Source organism: Uloborus diversus, chromosome 1 (genome assembly GCF_026930045.1).
Source record: "Uloborus diversus isolate 005 chromosome 1, Udiv.v.3.1, whole genome shotgun sequence".
Lineage (NCBI taxonomy): Eukaryota > Metazoa > Arthropoda > Arachnida > Araneae > Uloboridae > Uloborus > Uloborus diversus.
This window is the reverse complement of record NC_072731.1, coordinates 263308065-263324070: the sequence shown is the minus strand read 5'-3', so window position 1 is coordinate 263324070 and position 16006 is coordinate 263308065. Positions and strand designations below refer to the sequence as shown.

The 16006-nt window shown below is 31.2% G+C and overlaps 1 protein-coding gene across 1 annotated transcript in view; it reads right to left on the bottom strand.

The window, feature by feature from the left end:
• LOC129227357 (mRNA export factor-like) overlaps positions 1-14599 on the bottom strand; it is a 38363-nt gene extending 23764 nt beyond the window's left edge. Inside the window, exons 1-7 of the mRNA XM_054861907.1 lie at positions 14513-14599; positions 14199-14395; positions 12487-12579; positions 9305-9391; positions 7135-7221; positions 4655-4726; positions 7-114 (exon numbers count right to left, since the gene is read on the bottom strand). Of these exons, the coding sequence (XP_054717882.1) occupies positions 7-114; positions 4655-4726; positions 7135-7221; positions 9305-9391; positions 12487-12579; positions 14199-14387 (636 nt within the window). The 5' untranslated portion in view covers positions 14388-14395; positions 14513-14599. The remainder of the gene's footprint in view (positions 1-6; positions 115-4654; positions 4727-7134; positions 7222-9304; positions 9392-12486; positions 12580-14198; positions 14396-14512) is intronic.
• Positions 14600-16006: the final 1407 nt, after the last annotated feature.

The following is a 16006-nucleotide window of genomic DNA, read 5'->3' as shown; positions in this document are numbered from 1 at the left end:
TCTAACCTGATACTTGAGAGGTGATTCAATTTTCTTGAATTCTTGAGGCTGGCCTTCTAGTTGATAAACAATAATACCTCTTCCAGCTGTTCCAACAACTGCCATTGGGTACACCTAAAAATTTAATAAAAATAGTCAAAATAAAATATTAATAGAGCATGTTGTATCACGTTTCTGCAGGTAACTACAGAAAAGCTACAGAAATAGAGAGGAATAAAATACTTTATAAGAACATAAAATAAAATACACTGCCAGCTCAGTCATTCCATCCGAGGACTGCAGTTTCGTGCTTATTAGCACTCATCAGCCCGGAATAGGAAGTGACTGAGCTGGAGGTGGAAAAACTCTTAAGGGAGCCAAAAGTGCCAAACAAACTGCTAGCTAATATAGAATTGGCACTGACCAAACGAGTGACCAATGCAGAGGTTCGGTTCAACTGGAAGATTGAAGGCAAGGCATGGTATTTTCAGTAAGTTACCGACCCTATAGCAGGCTTGGTAACTTACTGAAAATACTTTATAAGAAGTTTAGGTAAAATTTCTAATGTTATAATTAATGTGCATATCCACTAAATCTTATATCAAAGCTAATCTTTTCGTGCCACAAACAGTAATATAATCACAGTACACTTCTATGCATTATCCATAAGGTGGCGAGATCTTCACAAATCAACTCTTTGTTTTTCAAAAGAAATAATCTAACAAATTGTTAGTGAATTATTTATGAGAAATTTATTTCGATGCATAACAGGAAAACTTATTTTGAGTAAACGAGAAAAAAATTGTGCATTATAATTATTAAAGACTCATTAGTTTAGAAAACTGCTTTTTTATAGTGATTTCATAGAAGTAAATATAAATAGTATCCTTTAATTCAATTTTTATTAGTTAAACAATTGATTTTATTACTATTAAAAATGTTACTTAAAATCTTCTGCATTTTTTTCGGTAAATCTTCCGTATATTTGGAAAAAGCGTTTTTCAAGAATATGCCCGCCAGCAGAAAATTCAAAACTGTATCATATAAAGCATAAAATCGGTAATTTTTTACACACATGTGTTTCGAGGTGAAAAGAAATATGTTTCTCAATGTAGACATGTTCCGGAAATATGCTTTTCCACGAGTGGATATTTAATAAGATATTAAAAGTACAGGCATCCCTTGTATAACACAGTATTTCTACAACACAATTTCGATATTACACGGTACGAGACTTTAATTTAATGCTTCATGGTTTTGATAAACACGAATGTTATATTTATAAAAGATGGAATTTCATTTTTATTTCATACATTCTGTTAATTTTTGCTAATATCTATAATATTTTCATTTGTTTTTATGAAATTAGATTTCGATACACCATGGTACACATCCATTGATTTACATTATTTCCAAGTCTCATATAACACGGTTTCGATATAACAAGATACATCTTATAACCCGATTTTTCTCATGCACATACATAATTAGTATTAAAAAGTTATTGTTTTTAAAAAAGTCTCGTACAACACGGTTTCGATACTACACAGAACCAATAAACCGTGTTATACGAGGGACACCCCTGCAAATGGATCACTCTATGCTACCTAAAGTCTGACTGACAAAAGTTTTTATCTGTAATTTACTCATATCCCACAACTAGCAGATAAACTGCCTACAGACAACTGTCTATGAACTTGGGATAAAATTTTTCAAAGCATATTCAAGGAATCAATATACAGTCGAACCTCCATACATCGAAGTAGCAAACTGCGGGGGGGGGGGGGGGGGATTCCATCTATAGAATTTTCAATGCAGAGAAACGATCTTAGTTTACCATAAAAATCTAATAAAACAACTAAATTTAAACTAATTTTCACAGACTGTAATGCCATTTCATGTTTTTGAGTGAGTTTTCTGTAAGTTTCAGTGCTTTTACTACAGCTTTTCGATTTTTCATAATAGCAGGAACTCTGCTTACGGAAATACTATATTTACCAAACATTAGGGATTTTCGTTTCAAAATAAACTAGTATGTTGTGGCCATCACGAAACTTTCTTCTATATTTTTCCTTTTTCTGATCCCTCCCCATGCTTGACGAGGAAGCAATACTCCCAACAAAAACAAAATTACACTTGCAAAAACTTGACGACCATCCCAATGTCTGAATTATTGCAAAAGCAAAGCAAAGAGCGAAAATTGAAAGTTATTTTAAAAGCCTTGCTTGAATTAATTACAAATATTTTATTTGTTAACAAACATAAGATGGCAACAGTTAAAAATTTTAAATCATTGAGATAATATTTCCGATCATTTCCAAACAATTAAAATCACGAGAAATACGCAGACGACAATCTATTACGATTTATCTTTCTTATTGTTGAATTAATAAAGCTATTTTTATTCGCAAAAAAAAAAAAAAAAATCAACACCTCTTGGAGCGATTGGCGTCAAAATTGAACCAAAGCCTGTTTACGTATGGATTCACATTTATTCCAAATTTCAACCAGAACGTAGCATTACTTCTTGAGATAGGGCACTCACAATGGAAAAAAAGAACGGGCGATTGCGCTACCCCCTTTTTAGCTGTTGACACCAAAATAAAATCAGCTCTTATACCCACTAAGGGCTACTTGCCGATAAATTTTTCTTTCATTCCGTTCATTATTTCTTGAGATACAGCAGTCACAATTGACGACAAAAAACGTTCTATAGCTCAACCCCCGTTTGAGCTACTGACACCAAAATTGAATCAGCACCTGCTCCTGTTAGGGGCAACATATGGACCAAATTTTGTTTGATTCCGCCAGTTACTTCCTGAGGAATAGCAAGCACGCGTAACTCAAAAAACGTCCCATTGCTCCACCCCCTTGAAGGAATTCGCGCCAAAAACCAATGGGCACAAGTTCACATACGGGCACATATGTGTACCAAATTTCGTTCGATTTCATGCGGTAGTTTTTGCTGTAGAGCGGCCACAAAAAACTGGTCACACACAGACGTGACACACATACATACATACACACACACACACAGACAGAGAGACATTTTCCAAAAATGGTCGAAATGGACTCAGCACACCTCAAAACGTTCGAATCCGTCAAAATTCGAAATTCGAAAATTTGCACGAATCCAATACTTTCTTCTATATATTAGAGATAGAAGAAAGTAAAAATCATTCGAGAAAAATAAAAAATCAATCTAACTTAACTTGAATGATTTTTACTGAAGCTAATGACTAGGAGTGATAACAGGGTTAGCAAAAACCAGGGTTTTTTTTTTAAAAGCCCATGGACCCAGGATTTTTTTTAAATAAATCCCAAAAAAACACAACTAAAGCTGGGTTTTTTAAAAGAAAGGTGGGGTTTTTTTGTGTATTTTAAGGGAAAATGTGGGGGTACTTGTAGCATATTGTAGCAAAAGTATAAAAACAAAGGGCAAAAACTGTCTTGGGGTAAAAAAAAGCTGGAATAGTTAAAATTCAGCGTTTTCTGAAGAAAAGTATAAAAGACAATGAAACCCAAGAATGGTGAAGCTTCAGATTTTTTAGCTTTTATGATTACCAACAGTTAAGGCAAAGTTACTTCTCGAGTAATAAAACCTATTGTTCGTTTTTAATTAATACTTTTTTTTTTTTGCATTTTACTTCATTGTATTTCCTTTTGTTATGCAAAACTACTGTAGAACCTCAGGTAGTTTAAATGCTTTTTTACTGAATTCCAGCTTAATCAAGACATTTCTTTGAATTTTATGTTGCCTGTTTTTGTATTTCTGTGTACAGAGTAACAAATATTAAACTTTTTCGTAAGATAATGAAAATACTGTACATTCAATTCTGTTTTATGTCTGACCGCTTGTAAAACCTGTTAATTTCTAAAAAATATACCTTGTTTATTTGAGATTAGTGACGCGTTGGTTTGCAGAAAATAATTCACATGAAAGCCTTTTAACTAGAGTAGCTTCCTCTGTACAATCTACAAATACTGAGAAAATCAGACGTTACAGGACTTAGTCAAGATAATTTGAGTTATTTATTGACCAGTTAAAGAAAAAAGTTAAATATATTTATTTAAAATCTTTGAAGTGTTTTTTTTAGTGCCGTTAAGAGTCAAGAAATACTATTAAAGTTCAAAATTTATTTTTTTTATGTCCGTTGTCTGCGGTGAAGCACAAATAAAAAAGAAGTTTAAATTGTAAAAGTATTTAAATTAATTAATTTTTTAAAAACTTTTCAAAAAATTTTAAAAAACCCAAAAGTGGGCTAAATAATGGGTTTTTTCAAAAAAAAAAAAAAACCCAAATGGGTTTTTTCAAAAAAACCCATTGAGTCCAATCCGGTCAACCCTGAATGATTATCAACAGACAATAGTGATAGCATGAAACTGATTTTACAGTGTTACTGGTTAGAACTAAGGTTTGAAATAACCTTGAGTGAATTGAAGAACTCCAGAACGGAACAACATCCTACCTACACACCACTCAACTCCACATTCCTCGTGAGTTTCGTGTATTTATAGAGATTTTTTCGATATATGGAAACAATTTTTGCATGTTATGGAAGTGGAAATTTGCTCGGACTTTGATATATAGAAAATTTCGAAATGTGGAAGTTGATATATGGAGGTTCAACAGTATCTCATTTGAGATTACATAAGTGGCCTGGATTTCACTTACCACATCAGCACAGTAACACCGCTCAGGTAAATTTATGACTAGCATAGGATTGGGAGTCCTGGTGTCCCAAAACTGAAAACAACAGTTTCTATGTTAGTTAAATATTTGGGATATGTTTGTGAATGCAATGATCATGTTAGCATTTTAATTTAAAACTAGATGCACAGTTTTGAATACATTTTAAGCAGAATTATATAATAAAATTATTTACATTTTGTCAAGCGCAAGAAGTGATTCTATTTGTTATTACGTGCAATTTTAATAATTAAAACATAAAACTAAATATGATCGTAACTCAACAATAGAAAAACATTGAAGTTAGAGGAAAAGGTGTTTTTAGCAAATTTACGATAAGACAAAATATTTAGAATTACATTTCAAAAATGCATGTTGGTTAAATCAATGCAACAAGGGAATGAAATCAGATTATATTCACAACTGTCAATGAAATTTAGAGCACTAAGAAACATTCACAGAAAACAGATGAAATTTGCATCACATACTTTTTATAAAAAAAAGTTCACTTACTGCCAGGGTTTGTGATTTTAATTTATTTATTTATTTTTTTAAATCAAAAAAAGATTTTTTTTAAATGAAATAAAAATGATTTTTTTAAAAAAATCAAAAAAGTCAGATTTCTTTTATTTAAATCAGATTTTTTTTTAATCTTCACAAATTTTTAGTTATTAATTATGTTACACTTATAACCATAATATATTTCATACATTAGATGAATCCATTCAGCTTACTTTTAAAACAAAAACAAGTTCTCCCAACAATTCAATGCATTTTTAAGATTTATAAATGCGATATAATACTTGGATCAGAAATGATTTTGTTTTATACTTTGCTTTAAAATAAGGTTTCCATATCATGTACGTTTTAGTGTAAAAGAATATGTTCAGCAATTACTTTTCTTAACTATATTAGTGAGGGTGTATAACAAAAACTACTAATTTTTATTTGGTTCTGTACTGAATTGAACTGTAATTTTGGAATAAATTAAGCAATATCGCAAGAGCGAAAAACTGTGTCACACACAGAAAGAGGGACCTATGTGGTTTTGGATGTTGAAGTTAAGATAGCATAATGCAGTGTAGTTACATTTAGAGCAACACATTTTAAAAATGCAAAATTAGTTTATAAAAATAAAATGAACTGATTTTATATAATTAATGATCTTGTTAATAAAACCACTTCATTCAAATCAATGATTTTTTATAAAGCACTTGATTTAAATCAAGTTGATTTAAATCAACGAACTCTGCTTACTGCTAACAGAAGTTTGAGGTGCAATGTAAAGCAAGCCTTGAAAAATCAGTCTTTTTTAAATAAAATATAAGATTGTTTTCTATTCAATACACCAATACACTCAGACATTATTTCATGAATAAATTATTGTGGATAATTAAGTTTTTATCTATCACAGAATTTATTAGTGTTTTTATTCCTGTTCCATAAGCTTTGTGTCGAGTAATTAGCAGAGCCCATGTGAAATGGCAGGGGGGGGGGTAGTAATAATACAAGTATGTGATTTCAAAAATTGTCTTTATCTAATAATGTTAGATTTCCCAAAACAAATGGATTATTTTACTTGATTCTGCCAAAAAAAGCATGCATTTTAAGTATGTATCTTTCCTTTCACAAACATAGATTAATAAAAAGTTTTGTCTCCCCTTTAATTTTTCGATTTCAAATCATTAAAACCAGGGCCGTAACCAGAAAATAATTTCAGGGAGGGTTTAAAAACTCTCATGCCGAGCTTTGCGCTATTTTTGCTAATGTTAAAGTTGTCAGGTTATCTATTATGAAAGCGTTTTATGCATTCAATATACATATGAAAGACATTTGAGTTTTAGAACAAAATTTTTTAGAAATTTTTAAACATAAACGAACATTGAAATGTCAAAACAAACTTTTCGGGAAGGGGAGGGTTGAACCCTAAGTACCCCCCCTTGTATATGGCCCTGATTAAAACTATTTGAATGTTTATTTAAATAGTTCATCTAGTTCCTTTTTTTTAAATATTTAATTTCAAACTGAAGGTTGGAATTCAGTCAAAGAATAATTTAAAATATTAAAGAGTATTAAAACAATGAGTTAATTGCTTTATTTAAAACATGATTAAATGCTTATACAACATAATGTTAAGTTTTTCTCCCCTCTTTGAAGCAAGTAATTACATAAATGACTTAACTGACATTTTATGCAGAATACTGCAGTGGCTAAATACAGCACAGGGGTGGGGGAGGGGAGTATCAAAAATGTTGCATTATAAAAAAATGTAATGCCAAAAATTAAATTCATTAAATTAAAAAACATGACTGATCCTAAAAGCTTAATGTTCTTGAATTTTCTATGAGGAAACATAAAGCATAAGAACAAAGTACATAAATACCACTAACAAATAAATAAAATACTGTTTTTTTTTTCCTTTTGAATTATAATGCAAATTGAAGAATGATACAAATTGCTGTTACTTTTAATGTCTTGTCCCAACTTCCTGTCATGACGCAGGAATAATTCGGAGCTTTTATCCAATGCACTGTTTTCACAGGGGCATCATGCTAAAAATAATAATAATAATCTTTAAAAAACATTGGCATAGTTAACTCTAAAATATTCAAATGACATTTACCGATGTGGATAGTGGATGTGTCTTAGTAGATACTAATAAATTTTTCTCAACCACATTTTCAGTTTTTGGACATTTATTTCAAGTTACTTATCTCAAGTTACTGTTTCAAGTTAAAGTTAGGGGGGCCTAAGAAGACAAGATGATAAAAATTTATTTAACAGAGCACTTAGGACACGACAAGTTCATGTAGTTCCAAGAAAATAAAAACGCATGTGTGTTTTTAAGCGATGTACTACACTAGACCCTCGTTTTTACGCAGGTTTACTTTACGTGGTTTTGATTATATGCGGTTTAAGAGCCGACACCTTTATTTTATTTTACAGGGATGAGTTTCGGTTTTACGCCGATGCGGCAATGGAAACAGATAACATGTTCCCCTCTTTCAAAATCCAATCTTCTAAAGATTGCAGATTACGCACAATCAACTGCATTTTAGCGTGCTAATCGTCGAACTTGGGCCACTGGAGACATTTTATGCGATTGGTTCCTGAGCTCTTCCCAGAAGTCAAGCTATTAAACTCACACAGTTCAGAATTCACTGGAAGAAGAGCTTTTAGGAGTGAGCAAGGAGGCCAAAACCAACGAGGATACCGATGTCGGTGAGGCACAACCAAAAACGTTCACATTGAACGTTTTGAGCCATTCCTAGACAATTGAAAAGAGTTTTCTGATTTGTTAGAGAAGGAAGATTCTATCATGGAAATGACGCAAGTGTTCATGGATACGTTAATGCTCTGCAAAGAATGACAGAGAAAAATTTGTAATGACTGCCAAAAGACTATAATAGCCAGCTCCTCTTTATAAACAGAACACGAAATTAATTTATGTTTTCTTTGAGCATATTGTGCATAAAAGTCGATATAAGTACACATTAAACTTATTATGCGATTAATCATTACTAGAATGAAGTATTTTGTTATCTACGGAACCAAATCCCTATTTTAACACTAGTAAGGTTTAATACTCAATTTATGGAGTTTTTCGTATTACGCGGCATTTCCATGGAACGTAACCCCTCGCATAAAAAGAGGGTCTACTGTATATCATTTACAGAAATAACTGAACTTTTTGAACTTCAGCAAAATTACAAAACTACAAACACAATAATATGTTGCAGAGTTCAAGGTGAAAAAGTAGCATATGAAAGATGCAGAATTCAACAAAAAATGGGGGGCAGGTGAAGTTGCATCGAAACATATAAAAATTACACCCTTATAAAAACCTTGTCAACATTCTCTGCTCAAACTAATTTATTTATGATCAATAAAATAAATAAAAATCATGTTCACTAACTAATAAATTGCTTAGAAAATCATAAACATTCCAGGCAAAAAATTACTAACTCAGAACCTAGATATAAATCTTTAAAAAGAGACAGTTAAATCTGCACAGTAAAATATTGGTCTTGAAAAGTGAACAGAAATGTTTTGTACTAATATTAACTATTAGAAATATTTTTATGAAAATAAATACATGTATTATTAGAAGTAACATGTTAGGACAAAATATTGTTTTCAAAAACCTTTTACAACTATCTGGAATAATTTGCTACTTGTGTTACATCTTAAGAAACACAACTTGCAATACAGCACACTAGGAACATTATTCGTGCTACTCTGGATTAAAGAATAGTATATTGTGTTCATAAAATTATCAAAATAAAATTGTATTTTATGAGTTTTTATAACATTGTCCATTTATCTTTTACAGTAAGCAAAATATTTAGAAATAATTAGTTTTCAAAGATTTTCTTGGAAAATTAAATAATGTAGCACAGTCTCTTACACAATCACAATAATATAGTCACACAGTCACAATAATGTAGTTACTGAAAATCGCTTTTATATTTCGAACAAAAACATTCAAATAGTCTGTCCAAAACACAATTTAAATATGCACAATAAAAATGATAATAACCACAAATAGCCCAATTTTACACAATTAAGTTTAAGGAAAGGCTTCATAACGCTAAGAGAACTTGGCAAATCAACGGAAATCTGCTTCTTTGTTACCTGTGCAACTGGAATGGCTTGGTTACTATTTAAATCCCACATCTTCACCGTTTTATCACACGATGCTGAAAAAACTTTAGAGCCATCCTGAAATTAGAAAAAAGAAAAAGAAACTCTTTATTTTACAAACAAATTCTGTTTAGGCTAAAATAAAATACTACTTCCTATAATTATATTTTTTTAATTTCAAACGGAAAACAATCATTTCCAGAGTAAATTTTTATTCAAAAATTATTGCTGAAACTATTACTTACCTTAAAATGTTGATTATAACTAATAACCAAGTAGCATTAACAAAGTTGATCTCATATTTTTATGATAAAACAACACTTATTTAAATTTGTACTTTGTCAGTACCATTTAAAAACAGAAGTAAGCAAAATTTTCAATTTTAACTTTATGCATCGGAAGAATTAAGCTGCAAGATATATTTTAGATGATTAGTTTCAATCACTTGATGATTCATTTCATTCAATATAGAATCCAAATGCAAATAAAATTTAGTGACTGTAGCTAACACTCCGCATTAATTGAACTATTTACTTAAAAAACCACTCAAAAGTCAAGTTCTAAATTTTAAAAAAAACATTTTTACCATTATTTTAACAACTTTTTAATAAGGATTAAGATATTTCAAACTAAAATAGGACACAGTTGGATATATTTCTTTTATTAAAAAGTGCAGTTATTCCTATTGAACAACTTAATGATCTATATTTTCGTAATAACAAATATAACGAAGGAAACATTATATACGTAATTATCATCGTGAAGCAGTTCTTATCTTAACAAACTCAAAGCAAATTGGAGCCTGTCACCATCAATAGACTTAGATAAAATGAAAAGCTTTTTGCAAACACAAATCCTAACTAGAAACTTTTCTGCAAATAATTATTTTGCCTAACTCACCCTTGAAAAAAGAATTAAATTTATATTCAAATATAAAAGAGGCCAAAAAAAATGCTTTAAATCATTTAATTTTTTTTACAATAACATATGTTTGTGCTTATTTTTCATCAACAGAAGAAAACTGCCAAAACCATTATTTTTTTTTCACACATGTGCTTTAAAAAGCTTTTGGAGAAAAGTTTCAACAGAAATAAACTGAGTTTTTTTTTTTTTTTTTAAATCTCTTTAAATTTTTTTTTTTTTTTTTTTTTTTTAATTAAGGCTTGCAGTTTGCAAAAAATTTCTACAGAGCCAAAAACTTTCTGCGAACCTTGTTTGCATGTCCGTCTATATTATGCAAGACTGACCATCAATTGCAAATAATGAATACAAAACTGTTTAAATGGATTCAAAAAGTATTGGACAGTTGAAAAGCTTATTTCCAAATGGCAGTAAGTCAATTTTTACATTCTTGAAAAAAAATGCAATTTTTGTTATGTAAGATTTATAATTGAATTTATGGAAAAGATAATATTTCCTAATGCATGGATGATATTAACACTAAATTATATGGATAAACAAATAGTGGCAATATAGTTACTTACAAACAAAAGATTAAGTTACGGTAAAATCTCTCTGTAAAAGGCTGTCATCCTTCTTCGTTATCGCTTTAATAACTTAAATTAACCACCCTGCATTTTATAATCTTTCATTCAAATTAAATTTTTTAATAGTGCCTTTACATTTTGAATTAAGATTAAGCAGGTATAGTGGAGCATCACAAATTTACCGACCTGAAATCTACGTCAATTTTATCCCCCTACACCGCTAATTTTTTTTTTTTTTTTAATTTTATTTCAGTCTATAACAATCTAAATCAATTATTTGCTGAAACAGTTGTTTTTGCACATAATTCGTGGCTAATACGTTTATACGCACACCAAACATTGTTTTGTCCAGAAAATATGTTTGCATTTTTGCTCAATATACTTTATAATGTGTACTACTGAAAAAATAATAAGAAATATTGAAAACCGAAAGCAGATGCTAAAAGATTGCTAAAGATTTACAGCAGAATGCTAATATTTCGCGTGACACGTGGCGCCAAAGAAACAGAAAAATATGCAAAAAATACAAAGAATTCAGCATGTTAAAGCCAAATGTAGATGATTTTTGACATTTCAATTGAAAACAATTGATTTAACTATTGAAAATAAATACCAAGTGCTTTCAAACTGGCGGGGTTTTTTTTTTTTTTCTTATGGTGGTAGTTACTCTAAGAGCAACTATTACTTTTGGATTTAAAAGTTTTTTAAGTCACAGTTAGTAACAGCTGAAAGAATTAGTTATCTTTTTTTTTCTTTAATTATTATAAACTATTCAATTGTTCTAACAAGTAATTCATGAATATTTCAAAGTTTTTATTGTTACGACAGTAAGACATTTGAAGGCAGGAATAACTATATATCCTACTACTACATCCCCTAATGCTTTGAGGTGATAACATGCCTTTTAGTTTCAAAAAAACTCAAAAAAAGTACCCTTTTTAAAAAAAAACAGCATCATGCCCTTTTTTAATTCTGGGGGAAGCTCTAGCATCTTTTGCATTGAAAAGTTAATTTTTGAAAATTTTGACTTAAGAACTGTTGGAAACAAGCTCTTCATTTATGGCTGAAAGCAGAAAATGCTCAAGAAGAATAACATTCTTACAAAATACATTACAAACTTAATTATTCTGCTGAAACCATCGTTTATAAATAAATATTTTCAAAAAAATTCTAAGAGTATTCAAGGACTTTTTAAGGATAAAATGAACTTTTTCAAGGATTAATTTAGACTATTTGGAAGCATGACCCCTTTTACTATAAAAAAATAAATAGAGTGCCGATTCAGTTCTAGATCATATAAAAATTTCAGAATTAGACAAAATTGTTCACACCACACTATAAAAACTTTCAAATTATTCTTCAATAGTGGACAGTAAGGATCAGACCACCACTGATCTAAAATAATTTGAGGAACTCCATGAAAAAAGGCACAAAACTCAAGGATAAAGATATGTTTTAGTATTTTTCAAGATTTTCAGGAACTTGAAAATGAGACTTAATTTCAATCAATTTTTAAGATTTCCAAAAATCCAAAAGTGTACAAATCACGGGAACATGAATCAATTACAGACAAATAAAGTATACATAATGCCAAATATACAAATAATAAATATAAGCAAACAGCATTAATGAAACAAAAAAAAAACTGCTTGATATTAAGAGGAAATGAGAGGGTAAGGTACTCACATCACTCCAAGCTACATCTAATATTGATCCCTGGTGAGTTTGCTGGGCTTTGGGTATTGTTTGACCAGTACTTTGTACTTCCCAGCACCTTACCTAAATTAAAACAATAATTATCTTATTTAAAACATCCGACAATTTCCACGATTTTACACTCATAACTTTCACACAGATGTAAAGAATATTAATGTAGCACAAATTTTACAAAATTAATGCAGACTTGTTTCTGGATTGCAAACTAATTTTTACCAACACAAAAATTGGAAGTAATGAATAAAAAACTTTTAACTAAGGGCAACAAGCAATGTTTAATATAATCTTGTGCTTTTTATTTCTTTTTCACACATAAATGTGGTAAACCCATGTAGCCCTGAAAGATGTGTGAGCATTTTTCGTTTTTTAAGTTTTATACTGCACTAGTAGTACCCGTATGGCTTTGCCCGTAGTAAAATATTAAAAGGTCATTTGGTTCGCCTGTATATTTACAAATAATGGATGATGAATTTCTCGCCAATTGGCTATGTTAAATAATGGCTCGCCCATGTTACGGTTTCATGTTATGATAATTTTATAATTTACATGTTGTGATAATTTGCTTGGTAAAATGTTCTTAAAATTAAAATAGAAAAAGAACAGAATTGAATTTTCGAAAAATCGCTTCGAGGTGCACACCCCCATGTTACAAACTAACTTTGGGCCAAATTTTATGAAAATCGGCCAAACGGTCTAGGCGCTGTGCGCGTCACAGAGATCCAGACACACTTCCAGCTTTATTATTATTTTAATGATTTTTCATCCTGTAATTGAATGGCAATGTTTCAACATTTGATTTTGGGTTCGCATACAGCTTACTACTTCCTGAAAAAAGTCGCCAGAAGTTAAAAAGGGTCATATAACCACGGGATAGTAACTGAAAAAAAAATTAAACTTCAAAGTCATGAACTGCTTTCTCAAACTAATTTTGGAGCATTTTGATCTGGTGTGTGCAAGTTAAGGTCTCACCTGGAGAAGCTTCTTTCTTTTTCAAAAAAAAAAAAAGAAAAGAAAAAAAATTGAAAAATGTTTTAAAAAACATTACAAGCTTCACATAGCCTAACGGGAGGCCACATTTGGCCCGTGAGCAGCAGGTTATCCATCCCTAAAATCTGCGATTTAAAAATCTTTTTTTTTTTAACAAATATTTACAAAATGCAGAGAAACACAATACAACCTCTCGTATCTAGATTATTTAAGATCTAATGCAATCCAGAGAATCCGGATAATATGGGTAATAAGCAAGACAAATCTTCAAATATGCAACCAACTTACTGTTTAAAGATAAATCACTAAACATAGTTCTAGTTCTAACTATGATTAGTAACAAAACTCCGACTATAATGCACCAGGTAACACAAGCATTGGACTTGCTGACAAGCAAGGCCTCTATACCAAGTTATTTCATTACTAGTTTCTTAAACTATCAAAAGCCTACTTCTTTAACTTGATAAGTTTAAAATATTTAAACATAGCCACAGTGATTTTTCTTTTAGACACTGTTTGACATCACACATGTACTCTCATAAATATCCTATAAATATATATCCATATATACAGATTGCAATGCATAATTTTATATGATCTCAGTTTCCCTCTGACTAAAATCCAAGATTCACTACCGAAAGATAACCATAAACAATAAAGAGTACCAAAAACAAAGACATGGATTTTCTACTTACTTGGTTATCCCAGCTACCACCAATGAGAAAATTCTGTTGCAAAGATGCAGGACTAAAAGCTAAACTACTAATAGAATCATCTGGAGGAGATACAACTTCAAAATCTTTCATGGGATTAGTTGTCCCTGTGGTGGTGCCAAAGACACCAGTATTGGTGCCAAATCCACCGCTGGAGCCGAAGAGACTCATAATGCAAACTATAACATAGACGTAGAATATTAAAGCACAAGTATAACAAGTTTATAAGTCATAAAAAGAGAAATAGAAACTACAGCGTATTGAAAGAAAATCATTATTGTTAAAATGGGCCTTACAATCAAACTGTTACCCAACTTTTATAAGAAATGTTTTTAACTAAATAAAACTCTTGTTTTCTTTTCACAAAATTTGTTCAATCTTGGCACGGTCAAAACAATTTTCACAGTTAAGGGTTCGAGGACTGCATACTAAGTGCCTTGCCTCCATTATTTTATCTACCGATAGATGGCAGCACCATCATCGGATCGAACCACTGACTAATAATAAGAGTAGACAGAGCTTTCCCGGACTTGCTGATGAAAAAAAATTGGTTCATGGATACATCATGTGACTGGTGGAAAGCTTGGCGAAAACTTTGGCAGCATGGTTGCTAGATGGCAGGATTATCTATAGTTTGGCACTTGACATGTATTTTAAGACGTAATGTGTTTTTATTATAATTTTTTTTCCAGGTGCAGAGATGATTGAACTGTTTTTCTTTTAGTTATGCATTATTTTGACATTATTAATTAGTTTTTGATCTCAGTTTTCAGTAACTTTTATTTCATTCGGAACTGCTACGTCAGCGTTGGCGTAAACGTAATGGCGTAAACGTTTTGCGTTAACGCAAAAATGTACTAATCGGTATCTTAAATTGATATTGTAGGTAAAAATCTTACCGTTTGTCGATTCTTTTTGGGCGCTTGCATCTTTAATTGCTTAGAGAGTTATTAAAATTGAATAAAGAAAATGCACAATACTATCTAAACAAAAAACTCGCTATATTAACAAAATATTTACAACTTAGAATAACACATTTACAAATCAGACTCCATAAAAGATCATTCTTCCGTGTTCCATCAATTCTATTTATTTTATTTCTCGCTCGCGTTGATCGTCTGCTACGATCAACGCCCGCTGTTGCTAGGATATCCACCAGTCACATGATTTGGTTTATGAGCAGCAAAAGGGTTGTCATAGCTCGGTCTACTCTTATTATTAGTCTATGGATCGAACAGTTAATGAGAATTTAGAACTAGTCCAGGAGCTAATAGCTACCTAGTACTAGCACCCTCAGAGGTATCGTTCCACTTGGAGGACATTGAGACCACGAGCATATTTTACGTCGCCCAGTCTCCTTTAATGACGACGGTGGGTCTTCGACCATCGAGGTTCGAACCCAAGACCCTCCGGCCCCGAATCCGACACTCTACCGATCGGGCTACCACGGCCCTTCACTAATGAATTATCTTAAATGTTGATTTTGGTTGTGTTCGAGGAACCTCACCGGTCGACCGTAAGTAACCAGTAACTAACCGCGGCGTTTTATGATCAACCGGTTACCACTCCGGTTACCATTCTAAGCAGTTGATTGGTTGATTGGAGCACGTGATCATTAGCTGTCACGTGATTAACTAACCGGTCACTCTCGGTCGTGCTCGTCGAACGCACTCTTTGTACACATTGAACTCCTTAATTTAATTTTTTGAAATTTTCCCAGACTTCTATGAATTATGTATCGAATTTAATTTGCTTTAAAAAGAGAACTTTGAGCATTTGAAAAATAGAAG